Genomic DNA, 26,611 nt, shown 5'->3' on the forward strand with positions numbered 1-26,611 from the left:
TCAGCTAGAAGAAGTTACCTTGTAGGGAGTTCATGCAACTATGGAAAGGGATAGTTCAGCTAGAAAAAATCACCTTGTAGAGTTCAGCTACAAACAAACCACCATGTAGAGAGTTCAGCTACAAACATATCGCCCTGTGGAGAGATCAGCTAGAAGAAGTTACCTTGTAGAGAGTTAAACTATAAAGAAACCACCATGTAGAGAGTTCAGCTGCAAAGAAATCACCCTGTATAAAATTCTGCCACGAACAAATTGCCCTGTAGCAAGATCAGTTAGAAGAAGTTACCTTGTAGAGAGTTCAGCTACAAAGAAACCATTCTGTAAAGAGCTCAGCTGCAAACAAATCACCTGTACAGAATTCAGCTACAAACAAATCACCCTGTAGAGAGATCAGCTAGAAGAAATGACTTTGTAGAGAGTTCAGCTACAAAGAAACCACCATGTAGAGAGTTCAGCTGCAAAGAAATCACCCTGTATAAAATTCTGCCACAACAAATTGCCCTGTAGAAAGATCAGTTAGAAGAAGTTACCTTGTAGATAGTTCAGCTACAAACAGATCTCCCTGTAGAGAGATCAACTAGAAGAAATTACCTTGTAGAGAGTTCAGCTACAAAGAAACCACCATGTAGAGAGTTCAGCTGCAAAGAAATCACCCTGTAGAAAATGCAGCCACAAACAAATTGCCCTGTAGAAAGATCAGTTAGAAGAAGTTACCTTTTAGAGAGTTCTGCTACAAAGAAACCACCCTGTAGAGAGATCAGCTAGAAGAAGTTACCTTGTAGATCGTTCAGCTACAAACAAATCACCCTGTAGAGAGATCAGCTAGAAGAAGTTACCTTTTAGAGAGTTCAGCTACAAAGAAACCATCCTGTAGAGAGATCAGCTAGAAGAAGTTACCTTGTAGATCGTTCAGCTACAAACAAATCACCCTGTAGAAAGATCAGTTAGAAGAAATTACCTTGTAGAGAGTTCAGCTACAAAGAAACCACCATGTAGAGAGTTCAGCTGCAAAGAAATCACCCTGTAGAAAATTCTGCCACAAACAAATTGCCCTGTAGAAAGATCAGTTATAAGAAGTTACCTTTTAGAGAGTTCAGCTACAAAGAAACCATTCTGTAAAGAGCTCAGCTGCAAACAAATCACCTGTACAGAATTCAGCTACGAACAAATCATCCTGTAGAGAGATCAGCTAGAAGAAGTTACCTTGTAGATAGTTCAGCTACAAATAAATCTCCCTGTAGAGAGATCAGTTAGAAGAAATTACCTTGTAGAGAGTTCAGCTACAAAGAAACCATCATTTAGAAAGTTCAGCTTCAAACAAATCACCTGTAGAGAGTTCAGCTACAAACAAATCTCCCTCTAAAGAGATCAGCTAGAAGAAGTTACCTTGTAGATAGTTCAGCTACAAACAAATCTCCCTGTAGAGAGATCAGCTATAAGAAATTACCTTGTAGAGAGTTCAGCTGCAAAGAAACCATCATTTAGAAAGTTCAGCTTCAAACAAATCTCCCTGTAGAGAGATCAGCTAGAAGAAGTTACCTTGTAGAGAGTGAAGCTACAAACAAATCATCCTATTGAAAGATCAGCTAGAAGAAGTCACCTTGTAAAAAGTTCAGTTACAAAGAAACCACCATGTAGAGAGTTCAGCTACAAACTAGCCACCTTGTAGAGACATCAGCTAGAAAAGTTACCTTGTAGAGAGTTCAGCTACAAACAAATCTCCCTGTAGAGAGATCAGCTAGGAGAAATTACCTTGTAGAGAGTTCAGCTACAAAAAAACCATTCTGTAACGAGCTCAGCTGCAAACAAATCACCTGTACAGAATTCAGCTTCAAACAAATCACCCTGTAGAGAGATCAGCTAGAAGATATTACCTTGTAGATAGTTCAGCTACAAACAAATCACCCTGTAGAAAGATCAGTTAGAAGAAGTTACCTTTTAGAGAGTTCAGCTACAAAGAAACCATTCTGTAAAGAGCTCAGCTGCAAACAAATCACCTGTACAGAATTCAGCTACAAACAAATCACCTGTAGAGAGTTCAGCTACAAACAAATCTCCCTGTAGAGAGATCAGCTGCTAGAAGAAGTTACCTTGTAGAGAGTGAAGCTACAAACAAATCACCCTATTGAAAGATCAGCTAGAAGAAGTCACCTTGTAGAAAGTTCAGTTACAAAAAGAAACCACCATGTAGAGAGTTCAGCTACAAACTAGTCACCTTGTAGAGACATCAGCTAGAAAAGTTACCTTGTAGAAAGTTCAGCTACAAAGAAACTATTCTGTAAAGAGCTCAGCTGCAAACAAATCACCTGTACAGAATTCAGCTACAAACAAATCACCCTGTAGAGAGATCAGCTAGAAGAAATTACCTTGTAGATAAACAAATCACCCTGTAGAAATATCAGTTAGAAGAAGTTACTTTGTAGAGAGTTCAGCTACAAAGAAACCGTAAAGAGCTCAGCTGCAAACAAATCACCTGTACAGAAGTCAGCTACAAACAAATCACCCTGTAGAGAGATTAGCTAGAAGAAGTTACCTTGTAGATAGTTCAGCTACAAACAAATCTCCCTGTAGAGAGATCAGCTAGAAGAAATTACCTTGTAGAGAGTTCAGCTACAAAGAAACCATCATGTAGAGAGTTCAGCTGCAAAGAAATCACCACTGCCCAAATTTCAAGGCAATAGCTCTTTCCAATCTGAAGTTATCAATTGTCAAAGTTGGCAAATTGGATGTGTGGAAGGCCCCTTTTCGCAAATCCGGTCACATATGTATTATATGTGACCGGATTTACGAAAAAGGGTCTTCCACACACATCCAATTCTATGAACTTGAATGACCATACCTTTGTGCTCAAAGAAGATACTAACCTGAAATTTTGTTCATGTATTAACCTATGTTGTTACTCATCACTGTCCAAATTTCAAGGCAATACTAATTTCCTATCTGACATTATGAACTGCCAAAGTTCGTAAATTGGATGTGTGTGGAAGACCCCTTTTCGCAAATCCGGTCACATATATATAATTTGTACATTTACTGATAAAATATTTAAAGTACATCTACTTCATCTTTTCTTCTTCCTGTAGTAAAGAAAAAAAACATAGGTTAAAAAAGTCCCAAAGCTGGCCATAGGCCGGCTTTGGGGTATACAAATACAAAAAGAAATGAAATCTAATCCAAAACAGCCAAGCTGTATAAAAAGTGTGTGGCCCTCATAAAGGCTATGGTGAAAAAAGATGTGAAATCCAAGGTGGCGGCCAAGAAATGGCTGTGATGGTAGATTAATGGTAAAAATTTTAATAACAACAATTCAGGTGAATTTTTGTGCCGCTTCACAAAATTTACCTGAATTGTCATTGTTAAAATTTTTACCATTAACCTACCATCACAGCCATTTCTTGGCCGCCACCTTGGATTTCACATCTTTTTTCACCATAGCCTTCATGAGGGCCGCACACTTTTTATACAGCTTGGCTGTTTTGGATTAGATTAGATTTATCATGACATTAAATCAGTTTCAAGTTCACTCAAACAGTTATAGTCAGCAGAAATTCAACAACTGTCTGTTTAAGCATAGGCTAAGCTCCTAGCCAAGTGTGCAATCTAGGGCAGTACACAGCATAGCTATAATAGATAGCTATCTCTGTGAAACAATTATTATGGATTTTTTCTTCATATAAGGAACCTTACCTGTGTGTTAATAATAAGTTTTGTGTATTGACATCTTTCCTTATACGTGCGTTATGGATGCCACAGAGTTTATTTATAGCACTAATCAGGAGCTCACAAGTGCTGCAGGGTGTTAACTAGTGTCTAGTCTCGTGCATGGCCAGAGTACATATTCCATCCAGAACCTCACACAATGCCTATCATCAAGATATTTACTCTGGGTATCATATTAATCAGGAACTATAAACACCGCTGAGAAAGGATTTTCACCAACAGCTGGCTGGTTAGCGTATATATGCCACAGCTGGGGCTATTCATGCTGCATGATGAACGTACCAGCTAATCTATTTTCATCTTGCTTTAAGAGTTTAGTCTGTTGTCTTCTTCAAAGTGTTAATCTGGTTTACTTCAGTTTTTAACTGTCACTGTCAGTTAAATGTCCTTACAGTTGTAGAATGAACAGCTGCAGTTGGCTAGTTTAAACCTGCCATGTCTAGCATGTGACCAGCTGAGGGGTTGTAAGTTTGCAATGGTAACCTAACACACCAGGCAGCACAAAATGTAGTGATGAGTAACTTTCCAAGGTGTAGTGGCACGCATTAGTGGCATTTTTTACATTTGCTGGACTTTTTGACTCCACTTTTTAAAAAGTTGTAGTGCAGCACAGCACTGGACATATTTTTGCACTTTTGTGGACATTTTTTAGACATACTGTGAGTTACATAGTGATTTATTTTTCCAATCACACCCAATTTAACCAATCACACCCAATTAGGGCCCTAACAGTTAAAATTGCACTCATGCAACTTTAGCTGCTATTCATACACTTATTTCCTAATTGTACTCAAATGTGTGTCATTGCCTGTTCATGCTCATGGTTACTTAATAGTTATGCCATGGTTGTGAGGGATTTTGCTGCTTATATATACACCCAAAGTACGAGGGCCGCAGGCCTGAGGACTAAGGGTGTATATAACTACGTATCAACAATACCCGACGCAGTTGTAATTAAGTGATAATATATATACACTCCAGGCACACTCACCTGATAGGTGAAAGAACTACAGAGCACTCACCCTGTTCCTTTTATACATCAGTATCTGATGATCATTAGTGGTTTTAATAGTGTGGGTTAATAGCCATTATAACATTATTCATACGTCATTATGCTTTACATATAGTGCCAGAAAAATTGCGATTTTGGGATTTGTTTTTAACATTTTGTACTATATTAAGCCTACTAACTTGGCTATTGGGACAGTAAGTAAGTCAGTATATTAAGTAATCTAGTTGGCCTCTTTATGTTGTTCTGTGGTCTGTTCAATAGCTGACATGTGGTATGCAGAAATACACATCCATGCATTGCCTAAACAATTATTTTATTCACCATTCGTCTTTTAGTAACTGCCAACTAAATGAAACTTAACAACTACACTGAGCCAAACGTGTAAACCCAAACCCATATTTAAACTCTCCATGTCACTCGATATAACGAGTCAAAGCGTGTTGTATTTTTGACCTGGTCGGGCATCAAAGCCATGAGCAAACTGTGTTTCCATGATAAATATGCAAGTTAAACCCCAAGTGGTGCCTTTGAATTCCCAAGCTAAAGTGGTTATATAATTATGTGACAGATCTAGTGTCTACTCTTTCACAAGTGTGAGTCTATATCTAACAATAGCAAGCACATAATATAATCAGTGTGACAACATCTTGTAATGCTGGTGTAATATTGATTCTGCAGAAGCTACTGCAATGACTGCATTACAAAGCAAAGAAAAACTAGTATTCATAGATCACTACTCCAAGCTATGTGACACCATCACAGACATTGACAGCTTACTACCACATTTTGTGCAAGAAAACATCATTCCAGTAGATGACTTGGAAGATACCAGTTCACTAACAAAATTAGGAAAAGTTAAAAAGTTACTATCACACATTTCTGGTCCTCTGAAGGCCAATAACTTGGCAGGATTTTATACTATGTTGAGTATAATGGAGGAACATGGTACACAAGCCACAAGAGAGTTGGCCAGTACAATAAGAAGTCTTGTCACTGCTGATCATAGTCCATCTAAACATATCATGGCAGAAGGTTAGCTAGTACACTAAGAGACTGTACAATTGCTGATTCTGGTAATCCCAGTCAACCATTGAATGATGTAATGATTGTCCTATATATATGTATGTATGTGTCCAGAACATTGATTGACTCACAATTCTAGATACACGCATGCATAGTTGCTGTCTAAAAATTACTTGTACATGTTGTATACTTAGGTACTCTGAAGCAATGCAAAGATTATCTGAAATCGTCCTATCTTAACAGACCAAAGGAATCTAACAAGTGGTCTAAGTTAGGAGGAATTTCACTTCATATAGGAGTTACTATACTAAAAGCAAAGTATCTGGCACCATCATTTTTAGAAGAGCACAGTATGGGAATAGCTAATCACAGAAATGACCATTTTACAATTGAGGAGATATTGTCTAGTGGGTATGGAAAGATCATACTGATTGAAGGAGATCCTGGTGCTGGTAAAACAACATTAACCTTTAATATCTGTAAGCAATGGGCTAACGGTAATTTATTAGTAAATGATTTTGTGTTCTGGGTACCACTTCGTCACTACCAAAATGTGGCCAGTCTTACTGAGCTATTTGATAAGCTTAACTGTTGTATGATGAAAGAGCATGCCCAGCAGAATAATGGTAAGGGATTGGTGTTTATACTAGATGGATGGGATGAGCTTCCTGACTACTTACAATCACAATCTTTCTTTCATGACATCATCTTCGAAAAGACTGCACTTACTTGTTCTACCATTATAGTAACATCTCGACCTTCTTGTTCTGATTACATAGCTGAGGCAGTGCAAGATTACCATTACCAAATACTGGGATTTACTCCTGAGAAAGCTTTTATGTACATTGATAATTACTTTGGAAATGATTTGCAGTCTGCTAAATCTTTGTTAGATTTTCTCAAAGACCGCAAGCATCTTCATCGACATTTCTACATTCCTATTACAGTTGTGATAATGTGTTTTGTGTACCATAGAAGTGGAAATCAGCTGCCAGAGACACTGTCTAAACTTTACAAGTGGTTTGTGCTACTTTGTATTCGGTCTAACATTTCTGAAAGTCAAAAACTAAACTTTACTAATGTACAAAATGTACCTGAGAAATTAAAGCCACTATTTAGTAAGCTGTGCAAAGTAGCATTTGATATGTTAAAGCTTGGTAAGCTACAATTCCTTGAAAAGGAACTAAAATTCTCCCAAGAAGATTTAGAGCCATTTGGTGCTCAGTATAATGAGAGATTTGATGGGTTTGGATTGCTTCATATTGAGCATGTTACTAATGATTTTGCTGATAGGGAAAAGTGTTATAGCTTCATTCATCGTGCAGTACAGGAACTTTTAGCAGCCATGTCAATATTGGAATCAAACAATGTAGAAGAAACAATTGATCAGTACTTTCACGAGGACTCTTATTTGATGAATGTTTTTCCATTTTTATTTGGTCTGATGCCCAAAATGCTACTGGAGTCATTGTCTGACAACCTAATACAAATACTTGTACAGTCTGGTTTTAACAGAAAGCTGCTTAGTGTTATGTTACACTGTTTGTTTGAGGCACAAGATGATGGTCTTTGCTGCAAATTTAGTTTTGCTTTCAGTGAGTTTAAAAGTATCAACATTCAGCTAAATACACATTTAGAATATCGTTATGCATTTTACTTTCTCTCTGTTTGTCAGTGGAGAAAAATGAATCTCAACCTTTTGTCACTGTTTGCATTAACAGACAGTGATGCTGAAGTGATGGCCAAGTATTTTTGTGGTTCCTCAACTGATGTTGCCTCCCTAGTATTAGCTATCCAGTTATCGCAGAAAGGAATGAAGGACTTATCTAAACTGCTTTCATATCAACATAATTTGGTATCACTGAAGCTTTACTCTTATGCATTACACTCCAGAGGTTGTGTAAAGGTCCTTTGTGACAACATCTGTCAATATTGTACAGAGCTCACTAAACTGCGATTGCCTTGTGCAGAACTCAGTGAAGAAGATTTAGACAGCCTTTCTTGCCTTCTTAGCTTATCAAAATCACTAAAAGCTTTACAGCTGCATGGATGTGTACTTGTTGAAGGAGCATCATTAAGTTGTTTCTGTGGTGCACTTTGTCAGTCGATATCCCTCACAAGTTTAAGTTTTATTGGTTGTAGCTTGTCTCAGGCTGACTGTGAGACACTTGGGAAAGCATTAAGTCAAAAAATTAACTTAAGGGAGTTAAACATATTGGAAATGCTTATTGATGATTGTTTAGACCCAATACTGAGTGGCCTAGCAACTAACGTAATATTAAAGCTGTTTAGGGTGTCACCGAAATCGCCACAGTCTACCCATCTTGTTGGTCAATGGTTGGAGAGATGTTTTGTCTCCAATCATTCGCTTACTACAGCTGACTTCACTGGTTACCCGACTAGTTTAGACAGATATATTTTGTGGTCATCTTCACAGGTATGCTCTATCTGTACTGGTTTACAATCCAACAACAGTTTAGTAACACTGGACATTTCTGGTTGCTACATAGACAAGACAGCCAGTGATGCTGTGTGTGTCATGTTGTCACTAAACACATCATTACAACATCTCTTCCTTAATCCAGTCCACATGGAAAAACCAGAAGCTGTTGCTATAATTGACACTTGTAATACCAGCACCACACTGAAAGTGTTATCATTGGTTAAGTCGATGAAATCTAAGTTTCCATTTTTTACTGATCAAGAAGTTAACAATGTCTTGAGTTTTCGACAATCAAGTCTGAATGTTATCTGGTAAGTATTCCAGAATGTAATTATCTACTTGTATGTTTCATGGTACTATTTGGACAGGGAAGTTCAAGATTATTATGCAGCCAAAGATAAAGTACACTCAACACATTGAAGTATTTATTGCTTTTATTTTAAGAGGGTCTTATTAGTACAACAAAATTGAGTACACAAGCTATAATGCATAATTTCAACAATTACATCATATCACTGAAAAAATCAATTCAGAAAACTTATCATGCACCTTCTCAAGTAATGACATATCTGCTATACATATCTACATGTGGTTGATCTTTAGCGACTATCACTATACTGCAACATACTACATGAATTTTGGAGGCTGCTGTACAAACCAAGTAAATAATGATACCATACAAATACAGTGGAACCTCAGTTATCCGAATCCCTTGGGACCAGGGATGGTCCATAAGTCTGAAAGTCCGTATCTCTAAACTGTGTATAAATAACCTTAAAATAGCAAAGATTTTTTTTTAATATCAGTATTTCAACTACCCTAATAGAACAGTCACTACTCCAATAAAACAGTCATTTCCGTAGTTCAGTTAACCAAGAATCTGGATAAGTGGGGTCCGGATAACTGAGGTTCCACTGTAGTAGGAAGGTTTGGTGGGAAGAAATCACTTATGATGAAATTTAGGATAAACCAAGCAGAGATGGTAAAAATTTAACAGGTTTTAGTTTGGAAAATCATGATTATTTTATTTTGTTTCTCAAACTTTAATCCCACCAAACTAGACAGATAATTATTAACAAGAATTAACTCATAGAAAATTGTAGACAGCAGTCATACACAGTACAGTTACTTGGAATAGTTACTACATAGCAAATATATCCATTGTTGTCTAGGCACTGGTAGGCTGGCTACAGTACAGACTGGAATTTTAAAGTCCAGGCCCATTGTAAAGGTGTGTTGGGTGGGAGGTAGGGAAGAGTTGCATTAACTCCTGGAGTACCATTGTTTGTATATGTGATCTTTATGTCACCAGAATATCCCAGTAGATTTGCCACAGTTTGGTTGGTAGGTGTTACATCACCCAACTGTAACATGAAGTCACCAGGCCAAGAAAGGGAAATAGCATAGACAATTTTCCCATTAGAATCCATTGTGTACCTACAGTATGACATGTAAATAATCTGTTTAACTGATAAGAACTACTGGTGGTAACTAACCAAACATCCTTGTTCTTAGAGTCTTGCTGGTGTTTCCATGGTTTTGACTTATAAATAGCTTCACCATTTATCTTCAACCAAGATCCTACAAGAAAACAAGTATTGTATGTCAGGACATTTATGATCATAGACGGTGGGGAGGGGGAGGGCTAGGGGGCTGAAGTCCCCCCCCCTTCGGTCGGCTGAGGGGGTGCTTAGCCCCCCCCCCCCCCCTCAGAATGATATCACGTCGAAATTATCCTTCTCGGAGTGGGGCTGAAAACCATGATAAAGATCGAGATACTCTAATAGTGCAGTCACTCTAATAAAGCAGGCACAGTGTGTAGTGAGCTATGTAAGGATTTTTATATAGTTTATCAGCTACAAGGCAGCTATTGTAAGCTGGCTGTGACATTTTTTTGTTTGGTCTCACTTTACCAAACCAGAGACAAAGTAGTGCCTCAGGTCAGCCCCCCCTCATATCAACTACTTCCTACGCCACTGTTTATGATGATGTATTTACACATGTGTATGTGCAATGCCTTGGCTTATTATAAATGCAGTTTTACTTTATTCAAAATCGCTTTATATACATTCAAAAAGTGGCTGTACAAACCTGAACTTCTAAATCAATATCTAGTTTCAAATGATATCACATGCTGGTTGGTGTTAATTACTGTTTAAATGAAAGGTATGTCTCACAAGGTATGCTTATATTTCAACTGTTCTGTCACTGTAGAAATGTTCTGATAAGAAGGTTATAATTCAATTATTAACTTACCCATTTGCAGCAGCCTCTCTTCAATAATTGGCATTATTCTTCCATCACAACTGGGTCCCACACCCATCAGTAAATTACCATTGGTACTAACAGAGCAGGATGTTATAATGACCAGTATCTCTTGCAAACATACAACCATTTGTACATGTAATACACATGCAGGTACGTATACAAACATACCTAACAGTACTGACTAGTTCATACAGCAACTCTTCAATAGTAAGATAGCCACTTATATCTGTATTACGAATGTAACCCCAAGAAGTTTTTTGAACTGTCATAGCATTCTCATACTTGTGTGGAAATAATTTACCTGAAATTATCATTATGATACAATTAACATGCAAAGACCATGTACAGATGTACTCACCAGGGTTAAATCTGTCATGACAGGTATAGAATCCTCCATGAGTACAGTGGTCTGCATTACCCCAACGATCATTAACAACCACAGAATCTTTAACTGGGCTACACATAAGTAGCAATAAAATAATTATGTTGTGTGTGTATACATAGTTTTTGAACCAAGTGTGCACCAGCAGCCAGCCTTTGGCCACCTAAGGGAATTCATCTGGTTTAAATAATTTTGATATTAAACATTATAATATTATGCAACCAAATTATTGATAATTGTTAATATGCATACGCACCAGTGAGATTCACTTTTCACCATAATCAAGACACACGGTAGTGTGTCGTGTGGCCAAGGAAGCTGGCGACCACACCGTGAGTATATTTACATTTACAGGAAAAAAGAAAAAGCTTTTTCACACATGCATAGTTCCATGGCCCCTTCTCCAAAGCACACTATTTTTGCATTATAGCTGTCCTCCAGGTAAGGCACGCCACACAGCAAATTTGATTAAATTCGCAACAGCCATTTGCGAGATATGGGCGTCCAAAATTTCGTTTGAATTTCTTCGTTTTTTTCTTCTTATGCTGTACGGGGGGCTACGGGGGCTTCGATTTATTTTCGCACTTTGCAAAAATTGCTATAAAATGCAAATGTGTAACTCGATTGCCTCAATCTTTGGCACAAATGAAGAACGTGTAACAATGGACTCACATACAAAGTTTGTTGTAAATCTGAGTAAAATTCAAGGAGTTATGGACGTTTATTCACGTAAAAACAGATCAAACTTCTGTCACGGCTACAGGGTAAACCAAGTATAGAAAATTGGTGTGTAGATAAGCTGATCATCGTAGCAGTGCCTTTTGATAGTTTGAATAGCAATAGAGTTACAGCGACAGTTATAAAGCAAAAACTAAACCAGTGTAAAATCGCGGGATCGAGATACTCTAATAGAGCAGTCACCACGGGGTAAAAAAGGTGTGCAAAAAAATGTTGAAAAAAAACTTACCAGAGTTCGAACCAGGGACCTCCATACCTAATACCTGCATCCTTAACCACTGAACCACTGCTACCTTGACTGATCACCTCACTTAATTTCTGCTTTATAAATGAAATTTCTAGTTGAAATCTGCTTATAATCAAACATTTGTAATTTCATAGATCTACCAATAGAAGTACTAGATTGTTCTAGAACATTCTGTGTATGTTCTATTAGAAGTCTTCAAAAAAATGTGCACTCTATTAGAGTATTACAATAATATTATCAAATATTGAATTAAATCATGCAATGAAATACATTTATAAGTCTGTCTTCAATAATCATCATTGTATCTACATAGAAAAGAAGAAATGTGAGTAAAAACAAACCTCAAAGTCAGCCATAGGCTGGTTTGGGGCCTTATAAAGTACAAAAAGGAGTGAAATCCACACAAAAACAGCCAAGCTGTGAAAAAATGGTGCGGCCTTAAAAAGCCTGGGTGAAAAAAGTTGTGAAATCAAAGGTGGCGGCCAAGAAATTGCTGCAATGATGTTAATGCTAATAAATTTTAACAATGCACACAGCCTGGGTGAAAAAAGTTGTGAAATTAAAGGTGGCGGCCAAGAAATGGCTGCAATGATGTTAATGCTAAAAAAATTTAATAATGGCTGAGTGCATTGTTAAAATTTATTAGCATTAACATCATTGCAGCAATTTCTTGGCCGCCACCTTTGATTTCACAACTTTTTCACCCAGGCTTTTTAAGGCCGCACCATTTTTTCACAGCTTGGCTGTTTTTGTGTGGATATTATATACATTACATATTTGCACCACAGCCATATACATGTCATTGGTTTGCTCTGGCTGTATTTCATGAGTGGATTTCTAGAGACGTGTGCCGGAATGTTCTGGTGCCTTGACTGAATGCCACTGGCAAGCTGAAACATGAGGCTAGAGACATGGACAGCCTTGCACAGTTGCCCAGATGTTTTCTATGTAAATTTCCTTCATTTTAGTAGCATATGCAAGTGGTCTTGAGAACCCAATATTAAGGCTGGAGACACTATATGACCTACTCTGCCATTTTCTGTTCATATGCCAATCTCCTACCCACCATCACGCATGGTAATGTGATGTGCTTGAGTTACAGATACTTTTGTGTAAAAGGGCATTCAAAATCATAGTTTTATCAATAGCTAGCTTTACACCACACACAGTTGCATTACATAATACTATGCATACCTTTCATTGTAAAGCCATGCTAAGAACTCAGTACTGTTCCAGTAAGTGTCACTGGCTTCCCAGTCTCCATCTGACCATACCACTTCAGGTTTGTAAGCATTCACTATTTCATACATTTGAGGAAGCATCACCTCCTAATATTTACAATCGGCAAGTTTAATAATCTCAGCTAATGGTATCACTTACTGATACATAGTCTTGTGTTTTATATTTGTTTGCCTTATCCTGAAGGTACAGTGGATGAAACCATTCAAATAAGGAATAATACAGGCCAAAATGAATATCAGTGTTGTTGCGTATTGCAGCTGCAAGATTGCCTATTGGGTGACATCATTTACAGTATGTGCACATTTTTAAAGTACTCACCAGCAACATCTCTATGTGGACCAGTATCCATACTGTTCCAGTTCCATGAGTACTTGGATGGCCAAACAGTAAAGCCACTATGATGTTTGCTGCACAAAACTATATACCTGCAAGTTACATTCAGTTGTTGATTATAGCTATAGCTATATAGCATAATTTTTTACAAAGAATGATTTTCCGTGTTAGTGTGTGCATGTGCTATTTTTGTCATGCGCAGCAACAAATCTAACTATTTATTTGCATTTTGTCAAAAACTTTTCCCTCATAAATTTTGGTATTCAAATATTCATCAAAGTTTTTCCTTGTCAAATACTTGTGGTATTTGGTAATGTTATTCAGTTACTATACGTGAAAACAATTGGGGGTAAATGAATTCACAGGAAACAGCATACCGAAGGAGAAATGGCTTTCAAGATTCTTGCAAGTGACTTTCAATAAAGGGACATATTCCATGCAAGAATCTTGCTTGCAAAACTTGCCAAATCTTGCACATCATTTCATGATCACTTTACACACGTATGTGCATATTATAAATAATTTGATGGTCTCCCTCTGCACTCTAGCTAATCACCCTGTAGTTAGTGCTAGCTAGATAGTTGTAAATCAAGATTTTAGAATTCTATGTTGGCTGTACAAATTGTATTGAAATACAATTTTATGGATGTTTATTATTCCTTTGTCCTGCATAAAGGGTACATTAAGTCAACTTACTTTACTCCTGCATCTGAGAATAACTTAGCCCATGAGTCAGGGTCAAATAATTCAGCTTTGAGCATTGGTGCAAAGTCAGCATAAGAGAATCCTGGAGGATAATTCTCTGCCATAAAGTCTACAAACTCTTTTTGTGGATTGGGTCCTTTCCACCTATACCAGAACCACTCATTTCCAAAACTAGGAACACTATACACTCCCCAACAGATCAGAAGTCCAAATTTAGCCTCATCAAACCATTGTGGTAATGGACGACTGTCCAGAGATGACCAGTTTGGTTGATACTCTCCAACTACTATGCCAAACAAAGACAACAAAATCAGTGAGAACTGTGAAATCACCATCCCTAGATACGAAGATTTATCATAATTTCTTCCATGGCTAACTTGACAAAACAGTAAGGTAATAAAGTAACCAGATTGACAGTTTGTTCATTATCAACACAAATTTTTAGAAATATAATTCAGCCTGAGATTAAACTGTATAGGGACTAGCTAGCTGAACTGCCACAAAGCTCTGACTTGCATTAATGTATTGTAAATGCTCTGTTTTAAAATTTAAAGGAGAACAATACAAATAAAGATACAAAAAAATGTGAAATATAGAAATGTAATATAACAAAACAGCCATAACTATATATATATATATATATATATATATATATATACTGTATGATGAGAAGTTGAATTAAAGCTTTACTGCACACTGAGCTACACATGCATAGCAAAAAATAGTATAACTGAAGTTAGGGATGTTTAGTAATTAATGCTGCCACAAAGTTTGATAAAAAGTATTAGCTTACATATAATATCATAATCGCTACACTCACAATTGCCATAAAATCAGCATTTTATACCCGGTACCCATTAGTAACTTTGTGTCACATCATACACAAAATCATCTTGTTTATCACTGTAATATATTCACTGATATGAAGTTTGCTATAGCAGTTTATTTTCTATCCAAACCTTCTGGCATAACCTTTGTGCCAAAATAGGAAAACAATGACAAGGAATAACTTGTTGATTATAATCAGTATGACAAGATGCTATTTAAGGATGTCCATTATAGTTTTGTACAATTTAAACGTTTACAGAAATTCAAAAGTAGCTATATGTATAGCTAAGTACTTTGTACAGTGGTGTGCAGAACATGGAAACCCATGGTCTGTAGAATCATAAAGAGAATTGCAACATGCAACATAAGGCCAGGAAAACTGTTTCTCATCACTCAATTTTGATGCAGGTAGTCATTATTCAATATGGAAGCCAACCAAAATCACTGCAAAATCAATGTATCAACTTTACCTGGCTTAAGGACATACACATACTATGAATGTAGAAATTTGTTTAATTTGCAGTGGAAAAATAATTTCAAACATTTATCACTTCACCATTCCAGTAGTCCATGCATTCCATGCAAATCACCTGAACAGGGGCACAGGAGGTTTTGGAGGCCCATGGAACCCCCTATTCAGTTGGTTGAATTAAGGATTTAAAATCAAGATAAGCTTATTGAAGGTTGTATAGAGCAGTCACTGGACTTGACAACAGTAAAGTGGACTAATGGAGTGGATACTACAGGACTCTGGTTTTCTTTATAGCTAACAGCTGTATAATAGCTATTGCTACACTGAATGGAGAATATGCTGACGGACCTATGAACTTTGTGCCACCTGTTGATTTTCAAGTGCTGCACACAACTACTATAGTACTGTATACTAGTTTTGTTCAGCAGGTATTGTCGGTTTGCTAACTAGTGTTGATTATGTGCAGATAAAAATTAATGGTCTGGCTAAAAATATCACCCTAAAACCAGCCTCACTATACTTTCATGGCATCTTGGCAATATATTGGTTAGGTATAAGTATATGTAATAGGACAGATGGCTGTGGTATTCGGGATTAATAGTGCGAGCATTGTAAACAGGAAGAAGTAAAATAGTGCGAGGCGAAGCCGAGCACTATTTCCTTCCTGTTTACAATGCGAGAACTATTAATCCCGAATACCACAGCCATCTGTCCTATTGCAAATTAATCCGACAACCATAGCAACTGTTACTAGGCAACAGAAATTCTAAAATAACCACTGCAAAAGATCAATCACACTTAGCAACCGTTTCCTGGAAACCATTGCTATGGTCTCAAAATGAGTTTTGCCTTAGCAACGGTTACCTAGCAACCGTTGCTAAGCAACCACATTGTGTTATACCTTGGGGCATCTATCACTATGGTAACAATAGTTGTCAAGTCGGACATTTACTTCTAATAGAAACACACCACACTATTCTAGCCAATCAAATTAGTATTATAGATTTTTGTTAAGGGACCTTGACAAACAAGTGTAATACTAATTCTATTGGCTAATTGCTTGACGTATATCAATATAATACATCAAGCTGCTATTGAGAGTATTATACAGTAACACATTCAGTTGTTGGATTATAATTATAATTGCTAGCTACAACACTAAAGTCATCCAATTATCCAATGTCACTGGCATGGCATGAATCTCCAGTGTGTGTTGGCTACCATGAATTATTATGTATAGTATACTGTGAACTATAATACATCCTAGCACAAGTTATGCCAAATTAAGTGGGTGAAGTTTAGTCTAACTATTTGCTATTCCATCCATTGGAAGTCAAAACAGAAACAGCTGCATCTGTGCAAAGTTGATGTCTGTCTTAGTCCGGCTAAAGGCTCGCACTTTCTCGGGTGCATGTGGGAAAATTTAAACTAGCTATAGCTACGCCTACATAATTCTATACTCTGCATTCAGTGTATGCGTAGCTATAGAAATATGGGTAGCAGTTACTTGAATATTAATTTTTGCTTAAAAGCAGGAAAACATGAGTCTAGCTCAGTCCAGAGGTCCAAGTGTCTTGCCAATCTTTTGTCCATCTGAAGGAACACCTTTTACTCTTCCATAATGAGCTGGCTACGCTGCTGTACTTAGCTTTTCACTGTTGAGGTCATCACTAATGTGTATTTATGGCTATAGGTCAAGGTCTGGACACCCTATCTTCTCCTGTGGACCTCATGATTGCTAAGTCCAGGGTGTCCACTGTATGTGATTCCTTCCCCCCCAGTAGGTCTGTAGGTCTTTGTAGGTATCTTTTTCTGTAGGCATATATCCATTTTTAGGCTAACATGTACATAAAAACTAGCTTTTTTCATAGTGATGTGTGGGTGGAAGGGAGTGCCATTATAGGGCTGGTTAATTAAACAAGCACACAGAAAAATTTAGAAAGTTCAACTAGAGTAGGGACCATAACACATCGATAAAAAGTACTAAAACAAGCTGGAGTAGTGCACGATATTAATTCACAGTAAACTATAAGAAGTGTTATATCCCTACTGTGCATTTCCATTATGGTATCTTGAGCACAGTAGGGATATAACACTTCTTATAGTTTAATATCGTGCACTACTCCAGCTTGTTTTAGTACTTTTTATCAATGTGTTATGGTCCCTACTCTAGTTGAAATTTCCAAATTTTTTCTGTGTACTTGTTTGTTAACTTTTTTTGTAATTAATAATCATGACTGGTGAACCCACGCATACCGCATCTGAAATGGCGCTGCGCGCCCCAATTATCATCTGAAAAGTGAAGTATACATTACACTTCGTTGTCAGCTATGTTCAACCCGTTACGCAGCATTTCAAATCAAGAACTGTTCGAAAAGCACCTCTGCATCCACACATACTGAAAGAAAGAAATGGTGCCACACACCCCAGTTATATCAATTATTGCCTGAAAAGTGAAGTATCCATTGTGCTTCGTTGTCGGCTATGTTCAACCTGTTACACAGCAGTATGAATCAAGAACTGTTTGAAAAGCACCTCTGTTGACAAAATAGCCACTATGACAAATACGGACGATTTCCGTTACGAAGAGAAGCCATCATGTGCTATCGCCAAATCAACACTTTTCGCTGTCAGCAAAGATGAATGGGACACAAAGGAGGACACTGGCAAGTTCATGAAGAATGCATTGTACGTACTGCGGTATGCCAAAAGGCACCTCTCGGGCTGAAGCGACGTCAAACAGTGAAACAGTCAAGCCCGTAGCCTAGACATTATTGAGTTACGCTTGTCTGAAGGCATCAGTCAGTTACTTACTTACTTATACTCAGTCAGTAGAAAATTCCGTTAAATAAATTATTTTTAAGATTCCATAGCAACTTGTTGAAAGCGTTTCGGGTTGATCTGAAAGCTTGTTTGGGCTTAGTTTCACCTAACCAATACTGCCTGATCATCGTTAGGGGAAATTGAGGCTGTTTTTTGGGTGATATTATTTCGTGGGCCATGCCTACTCCTTTGTGGTCCCTATAGTGTATGATACTATCGTAGTGTATGATAAAAAAGAAGTTCAGTCAATCCACTCCATGCAGTGATTGTATAACCTGATGTAACTTTAGTGCTCAAACCGAAGTTCAAACAACTCACATTTGTTACTCAAAGTGGAACCCCCTTTTCAAAAGCCTGCCTGCAGATACCGGGTAGCTACTATACAGCCAGCAAATTATTGGTTAGGTTAATAGCAGCTATACTCCAGGCACTGGGGGGCGTGCAGTGCATGCATCATCATCATGATGCATCAGTTGATGTCGAGCATACGGTCATTACTCACCTTTGCGCTGTCCGCAGAATCGTTGTGGCTCACTACAAGATATTTGTATCTAGTGAGGAACACTACAATAGACAGGGTAGATCAATTTTTATTGCTTGTGCCGATCATGTGATTAGGGCGAGTTCTGAATGCAGGGCGCTTAAATTCACCAAGCTATAAGCGCACTTCATGAGCTCCGCCCCCTGGTCTGCAAGGCGCCTTTTTACCTTGCATTTTTTACTTTATTAATGAAATAATAGATCACATGAGATTATTTGGAGTAAAGAAACTAAAGTCGAATAAGAACTGTTGATAGTTGGGGGCTCATTGTTCTGACTCAGGCTGCTTCAATCACGTGCATTGTTAGGCATGCGCATTGATCGCTACTGATTTGAGGGTTCATTCAGACAGAGTGGAACAGAGGAAATCTAAGCACTGTGAGTGTGTAAAGATTCATTTCCAACCAACATTGTGTGTGTGTGCGTGTGTGTGTGCGTGCGTGCGTGTGTGACTGGTGACTGTGTGTGTGTGCGTGCATGTGTGCGTGTGTGTAGCATGACTTATAGCAAGCGAAACATGAATTTTCAAATTCAAACTGCCCTATCAGCCAAGATAAGTAATGTGATAAGGTTGGATGCATAGTCTGTCTATACTGTTGTTCTGGAAAAGATCTGAGACTTCCCAGAATAATGTTCACTCAGTTGGTGAATCTGAGTGAAGAGCATCAAAATTTTTGTGTGTCATTCCAAGGGATTCTCTCAATGGTGCCAAAATCCTTTCCAGCACTGCTGAAGCCACACTGGTCATCTAATTTTGTTTAGAATGATGATAAATGATGGTTCAAAAAGCATTTGGTAGTAGTTGCAGTTGGTGTTTCTTTAGTTTCATGTGATGTAATATAGCTAGCTACCAGCAGCTTCTCCTAGCTCGAATCGATAATGAAAGATTTAGTGCTTTGATTTGGCTTGTTTTGGGATATTTTGCAACATACTGGTGATGTAGGTGATCTAGTAAAGATTTGAAGCTGCTGTGGTGAAGTCAAATTTGGACGATTTAGCTTCCTCCCATTGTACATGTTGTGCATGATTTAGAGCAAGGTGTGGAAGCTGTGGATGAAATAATACTTGACAACCGCTGCTGCCAATATCCAGGGACATCTTATGCCACAGTTTTAGGTCATAATTAATGATTGTTGTGCCTGCAGAAGTGCTGGAAATGGCTAGAAAGTGTGACACAATTCTTTAATGCTGCAGAAAATTTTGACACTCCTCATCCAGATGGTGAAAGGTCTCAGATCTTTTCAAAACCAACAGCATAGACAGACTATGCACCCAACCATTTTGAAACACTGTGAGGAAGAGTTAGCTTCTCTTTCCCTGGTGGTAAATTAAAAATTCATATTTCTTTGTCTGTTTTTTTTTCAAAGAAAGCAACCCTGTGCCATACACCCAGCAAATCATTTGCTTATTTCTGTGTGTACTTTTTAACAACAACAACTCTGGATATGATCTGGCTAAGTAGCAAGTGTCATCCGGTCCTTTGTGTGGGGCACAAAATTTTAAGAATAAATTTTGCATCTTGCGAGATACTAAAAACAATAATTATTTATTTGAAGACAACAATCATGCCTCCAGTTTTATGGTTGATCTAGAACATTCCACAATGGTACAGGGATCGATTTGTGAAGGTTGATTTTTCGGATTCCGGACCCTAGCTATAACACATTAATAATAAATAAATACTGAAATAAACATAAATAACCAAAATATAACTTCCAATTCAGTAATGTTGTGCTAATTCTAAAAGCTAGGCACCATGTAGCTAGTTAGTTACATCAAGAGTTAATAATAGTGGGGAGGGTAACTCTTGGTTATATACTGTAGCTAGCCGGAATTATTCAACAGTGTAATGTTACATTTATTTAAAGTTTCTCTTTTGTAATATTATTTATAAATCATGCAATTAGGGTGGATCATAAAGGTTTGGGGTTTTCTGACCAAAAAAATTATTCATAAACCAGCTTCACAATATCATCCTGGTGCCTTGGCAGTATTGGTACATTTAACTATATACCACTACTGATATCTGAAGCCTCTTCAAAATGTATATGATTTGCAATACTGAGTACCACCCATGACTACAGTATTTTGAGAATATCACAACTAATACCGTTTGTGCAATTTTTTGCATAACTGTTAAATAAGAAACTGTACTGCACATGACCATACCACAGAAGCTTTGAACAGGGAAGAAGGAGACACCTTTATTTAGGGGGAGCTGGGGTGTATTCAGGGGGTGGCATCTCTCAGTGTACAAAGCATGCTAATCTAGGGGGTGTGGGGGCATTCCCCCCAGGAAATTAAGCCCTCTGAGATTGAACCTGGGAGCAATTTTAATAGTTTATCAGAATACTATTAATTTTGACTGTATTAGGGTGACAGCTCTATATTACAGTATCTTGATCTTGAGGCATTTATATTAGTATCCAGTGGACCTATAAAGGGGTCTGAGGGCATATGGCGCCCTCCCTCCAGAAAATTTTTGAGATTTAGAGTCTCAAAATTAAATTTGAGAGTGATTTTAGCAGTCACCATTAATATATTTCTTGGCTGTTGTATTAGGGTGACTGCTCTAATTCAGTATATCGATCTTGATTCATATAAACACAAGTATTTGTATAGTAAGCTATTTAGTGTAATACAATCAGCACAATTATTCAACAACATGCAGTTATAGATAATTTTAGGGGAGCTAAGGCCCTCCATAATCTTTTTGACAGCAGCTACAGCCCCCTTCCTCCTCCTCCCCCCCCCCACTTCTCCACTGCTCCTGGGCTTGAATTATATATCAATGTGTTGTTTAAATACACTAAATAAATTCTATAACATGCCTAATATTTTGTTTCAAAAATACCAGAATTTGAGCATACTGTAATACAATATTTGTTAAGCTTTGCTAAGCAAATAATTTATAGTGCCGCCCTAACCCCATTAAATATTATTTTGAATTTTAATAATACATGATCTATGTATATGCTGGTGTTACCACATGACATGGCTATTATTGCATGGTCACTTTCCTGAAAACAATCGCAAGTAGAAAATACCAGTGCTGCCCAACCCTAAAAGAAATACTGTGGAGCACTCATCCTCATTACCTTGCCTCTATAATCAGCCATGTTTTATACATATATCTATGTATATAGCTAAATTCATTGTAACTGAACTGGCTGTCTAAGACAATTAGCTGGCCTATTGTGAAACCCTGTATCTGTTGCCAACAGTCTCACTGCATGCATGTATTGGTAGCTACAGCTGATTGTGACACACTTGCACTGCTATTTAAAACTAGATTTTTAGTTTAACCTCACAGTAGTCGGCAAAACTGCTCTTCCCTACTAGAGCACACATATAACAATAAACAAGGTACAAAACACAACCACTAGACAATCATGATACACATACAATAATATAAATTATAGAACTTTGCGTGGGCGAGATCAAAGGAAAAGGTGTACTTTAAATTTCATAAAGTACACTCTCAGCCAGCCAACAGTGCTTCATTGACCATAAAGAGTGCTTTATTCGTTCAATAAAGCACTCTTTGTGGTGCAATAAATGAATAAAGCACTCTTTGTGGGCAATAAAGCAGTTTCACATGTGCCTTAGTGCAGGTTAATAGCCTGCGGGGCTCGTGCCAGTACGACTAATCACCCAAGCCGGTGAAGGCTGATAGCCTCGCCGCGCTGAGTGATCAATCACCCCAGCCAATACGAATTCTACCACTGGATTGCTTTTATAAACATACCTAAATGCTTTGATAATGGGTGGGAGAAGGTAACGTTGCTGTTATGTTTGTTAATGTAAACGGACAAGTCCTGGAGATATCACGGAAATACTTCACCATGTGACTCACAATAGAATCAATTGTGGGTTGCGAGCAAAACCTGCAAAAATACGTGATGAACGTCTACCATGCCAAACTATGGTGAATTATGAATTATGCATGAATTACTTTGTTAAACTAGTTTGTGTGTGTTCAGGCTGCTAATAATTCATGCAACACGTGTTAATTATGAGTCCTAGTGTATGGTGAAGCTACATGACTAGAAAGTTCCATAAATCATTTAAAGCATAGCCTTGCTTGTGCCATATGAAAAATAAAGATCAGTGATTGGCCTCGATGCTAATAAAGCACTCGGCTTCGCCTTGTGCTTTATTAGAATCTCAGTTGCACGTACCTCGTGCTTTATTTTTCATATAGCACTGGCGGCTATGTTTTAACATATACATAACTATACTACACAAGTTTATTTAAGTAAAAATCCTTAACAGAGGATATAAATTCATCATAATTACAAGTATGTGTGGCATCAGTGAGAGAATTCCACCAAGAAATGGCAAATGGACGGGAAAAAAGTGGAGGAGAGATGACAAGTTTGCAGGTTAGCAAAGCTGTCCTTGCAATGTGTATGATAACTATGTTGTGGTCCAAATGAGATTGGTGGATCAAGAACCAAGCATGGCTTAGTGTTTTTGTGATAGTAACAAAACATGGCACAAGTATGTTTGAACTTAATTTGATCAGAGACAGGCAACCAGTTTAATTGTCGATGATGCCCTGAAACATGATAGTAACACGGATGTACCTGTTCTGCAATCGTTGTAGACATGCTAACTGTAAAAGCTAAGTAAATGTAGCTAGTATGGCATACTGTACCACACACACTAGTGAACTGAGGGCCCCATTGTAAATGTCTGTCAAAAATAATTCCTAAATATTTTTGTTCATCCACTTCCTTAAGCTGGTGATCATCTACTAGGATTGTAGGAAGAACTACACTAGATGCACATTTTCGAGCAAACCACATGATACTAGATTTATTGACATTAAGTTTCATTCTGCTAGATGCAATCCATGCCTGGATTCTCTGTAGGTCAGAGCACAATCTTTCTTTCACAATGTCATGATTTTATTATTTTATTTTATTATTATTATTTATTATCTAGGACTGCGTCACATACAACCAAGTACATACACCAACGTGACAGCCCCCCGGTGAGGCTATTAGGTGGTGAATGCATTATCCCCAAATCAACTCAATATGTCACAGTAGTGACAGATATAACACAATAGTGGCATCGTAACTAAAGGCCACCAGTAGATAAGTGCCAGTACATCATTGGTGTGGTAGAAATGGCACAGTGATGTGTACAGAGTATATGTATACAAAACATACAGGAGAGAACTATACATTATTGCAGTATTGTATGCAGCAATACATTATAGGCAACATCACCATGCAGATAAAAATTATTAGCCAATATACAGCAATGCATATCGACATCAACTAGAGCTAAGTAAGGTTCATCAGTGATGTAGCAATGGCACAGTGATGGGTGACACACTATAGTTATGCATACACAACTTTCAGGAGATAGCTACACAATGCTGTAGGCGTATGCAAGCCAGATGAACCAGATAAAGGAAGACAGCCAAGCCACTAGAGCCTAGTAGCTACGCCAGGTGAAGGCAAAAAAGATTAAGCACGTATTGAATTGTCTGACACCAACACAAAGAAAGTTCGCCATGCCAGCTGCACAAGACAAAATTGTTTACTTGTATTTTATATGTAACTGTAAGCTTATTGTAAAGAGCGTGGCATATGTCAGTTTAATGTTTTCTTGTATTGTTTATTTACGTGAATGAATCCACTGGCAGCTGGCATGGAGACTTGAGATGTTACAAACATAAAAACTTACTTGTAATCTTCTTGTTTACACAAGTGGCTTCTGGCTCTCCTGCACGGGCATCACTAATCTTCTTCGCGCGTAAGTAATTAAGCAAGGGTGTGGTACTGGGCGTTATATAGAATTACACGTATAGTCAGGTCATCAGCACAAACAGGAGCGACGATTATACGTTTGTGCCTTCATTCACAGGCGAATCTATCCCCGGTTGGTTCATGTCTCTAGGCCTCGTAGTTTTCTCAAACATTAATTATTTAATTATTTATTTATTTATTTATGACGTAATTTTAACCGCGTTTCGTATTATTCTTAGTACTTGGTTGTATAATAACACTTTACAGTGACCAGCACTGAAGGTCTACAGCAACATGCGCTGCAGCCTTAGGATTACCTATTTTCACCGGAACATATCGATGTAGTGTCATCAGCAAATTGTAGTAACCGCTTTAAGAGTTTAACTTGATCTAGTGAATGTAATGCCTTTCTGAGATCCAGAAAACAGTGCATAATACTTGACCAGCATCTAAGGCTTGTGTTACTGAGTCCATGGCAAATAAAAGAATCTGCTCAGTATATCTGCCTGCATGATAAGTTCCCTGATGATGAGTTGGAATTGCTCAAAATAGCTAAATACTGAGTTGGGAGGCAACTAGCTTCTCTAATATTTTAGCAAGAATAAGGACAACAGAAACTGGTCTAAAGTTGGAAGGATCACCAGATTTATGGACAGCTGTAACATTGCTCTTTTTCCAATTGCTAGGAATGATCCACTATGTAAGGATGCATTATATAGTTTAGTTAGAAGCTCAGTAATGAAACTTCCTTTAAAAAAACAAGCTGAGAGACCATCTGGTCCTGTAGACTTGTGGATATCAAGGTGTTAGAGCTTACAGTATACAGTATCAGTGTAAATGGTGGGAAACTTGAAGGGCTAGGAAAGTGATGGAATAGATGGGGTCTTGAAGTGGCCAGCTGTCTGGTGAGCCTCAGAAACTGCAATATTACAGAAAAATCAATAAGGGAATGTGGAGAAATAGTGCTGCTTATACCACCATCACAACTCTTTAAATTTGGTCTACCTATAATGTTATTGACACTACTCCATAGCTGGCTGAATAGACATGGATCACACTTTGACTGTTTCATTAGTGCTTTTAAGTGAATTGACCTAAATATTATAGGAGTAGTAATGATACAGTCAATAAGAGTGGCAGATGTTGCAGTAACTCTGGATAATTATACAGTCAGAATAGGCAGCAGTGGTGATACTAGCTGAGAGTAGCTAAGTCAATGTTTATATCTCCACCTATATGATGATGTAATTGCAAGTTCAGTAACAGCAGTCATATTGTAATTTATCTAATTTGACACAGACATCAGTAGATGGTAATCAAAATACTGAACACTACACACAATTGGCTCACAATACTTATGTCAAAATTTCCAAGTTCAATTTTAGAATTTGTAAAATTTAATATTCTTGTCAGGGAATATACAGAGCATGTCCTATAGACAGAGCATGCTGAGAGTGCATCAGCTTCACTCATTTTACTAGCTTTATTGTTGTACACATCAACCAGTTGCCACTGGCCCCAACTTATCTCTATGCACTTGAGATCTGCACTCCTGAACAACAGTACTAGCTAGAATCTCTAGGTCTATATGTAAAGAATAAATATAATGTATATAGGCTATAATATAGCCATAGCCTCTGTGCAGTTCACATGATTCTTGATAACTGTTGAATTATTTAGAAGCCAACATGATGATACAGTTGATTATATCAAAATCTGATTGATTTCAATATATACTTCCTGATATAGCTGTTAGTTATAATGAGAATTGGTTATAGCTATGGATGGAAATACTGTAATAGTGTACAGAAATCATCATAATTAACAATAAAATGTGCACGTTTAGTGTTTAATTTCTAATTTATAGTCTTCTACACCCTTGTGTGAATTATTATAATAATATTATTAATTGTAAACTTCAAAAATGGATACAATACAATAATATATCAGTCATGGATTTTATCATGGTCTTGAAACAATGTACGGAGCAATCACAATGGGGTAATTTATTCTGTTGAAACAATGTACGGAGCAATCACATGGGGGTAATTTGTTCTGTTTGCTGGAAAG

General features: G+C 37.5%; 2 protein-coding genes and 1 long non-coding RNA gene across 6 annotated transcripts; 2 read left to right on the top strand and 1 right to left on the bottom strand.

The window, feature by feature from the left end:
- Positions 1-5,421: 5,421 nt before the first annotated feature.
- On the top strand, positions 5,422-8,749 carry LOC136259251 (NACHT, LRR and PYD domains-containing protein 12-like). The gene is made up of 3 exons (XM_066052740.1): positions 5,422-5,764; positions 5,950-8,509; positions 8,567-8,749. Exons 1-3 carry the CDS (start codon positions 5,422-5,424, stop codon positions 8,616-8,618), a joined length of 2,955 nt encoding a protein of 984 aa, XP_065908812.1. The 3' UTR covers positions 8,619-8,749.
- A 515-nt stretch (positions 8,750-9,264) lies between these two features.
- Positions 9,265-24,591, bottom strand: LOC136257503 (alpha-L-fucosidase-like). 4 transcript variants are annotated; one of them, XM_066050722.1, is made up of 10 exons: positions 24,480-24,591; positions 14,105-14,450; positions 13,394-13,500; positions 13,214-13,344; positions 13,028-13,161; positions 10,825-10,922; positions 10,635-10,767; positions 10,455-10,540; positions 9,695-9,779; positions 9,265-9,635 (listed from the first exon to the last, which is right to left on the bottom strand). In XM_066050722.1, exons 2-10 carry the CDS (start codon positions 14,446-14,448, stop codon positions 9,386-9,388), a joined length of 1,368 nt encoding a protein of 455 aa, XP_065906794.1. In that variant the 5' UTR covers positions 14,449-14,450; positions 24,480-24,591; the 3' UTR covers positions 9,265-9,385. The 4 variants fall into 4 exon arrangements, with proteins under 4 accessions (XP_065906794.1, XP_065906793.1, XP_065906795.1 ...); XM_066050721.1 differs by lacking the exon at positions 24,480-24,591 and adding an exon at positions 18,739-18,887; XM_066050723.1 differs by lacking the exon at positions 24,480-24,591 and adding an exon at positions 18,739-18,872 and having other exon boundaries at positions 14,105-14,399.
- On the top strand, positions 18,989-26,490 carry LOC136257504 (uncharacterized). The gene is made up of 2 exons (XR_010702036.1): positions 18,989-19,154; positions 26,222-26,490. It is a non-coding gene; the product is annotated as an uncharacterized lncRNA (long non-coding RNA).
- Positions 26,491-26,611: the final 121 nt, after the last annotated feature.

This window comes from Dysidea avara, chromosome 6 (genome assembly GCF_963678975.1).
Source record: "Dysidea avara chromosome 6, odDysAvar1.4, whole genome shotgun sequence".
NCBI lineage: Eukaryota > Metazoa > Porifera > Demospongiae > Dictyoceratida > Dysideidae > Dysidea > Dysidea avara.

What these genes read in the sequence shown, in the direction of transcription:
- LOC136259251 (XM_066052740.1), top strand. Translation starts at nt 5,422, where the DNA reads ATGACTGCATTACAAAGCAAAGAAAAACTAGTATTCATAGATCACTAC. An exon ending in TAAACATATCATGGCAGAAG is followed by an intron (nt 5,765 to 5,949) that starts GTTAGCTAGTAC and finishes TTGTATACTTAG; the next exon opens with GTACTCTGAAGCAATGCAAA. An exon ending in TCAAGTCTGAATGTTATCTG is followed by an intron (nt 8,510 to 8,566) that starts GTAAGTATTCCA and finishes CTATTTGGACAG; the next exon opens with GGAAGTTCAAGATTATTATG.
- LOC136257503 (XM_066050722.1), bottom strand. Translation starts at nt 14,448, where the DNA reads ATGGTGATTTCACAGTTCTCACTGATTTTGTTGTCTTTGTTTGGCATA. An exon ending in AAACACAAGACTATGTATCA is followed by an intron (nt 13,162 to 13,213) that starts GTAAGTGATACC and finishes TGTAAATATTAG; the next exon opens with GAGGTGATGCTTCCTCAAAT. An exon ending in GCATGGCTTTACAATGAAAG is followed by an intron (nt 10,923 to 13,027) that starts GTATGCATAGTA and finishes ACTTATGTGTAG; the next exon opens with CCCAGTTAAAGATTCTGTGG.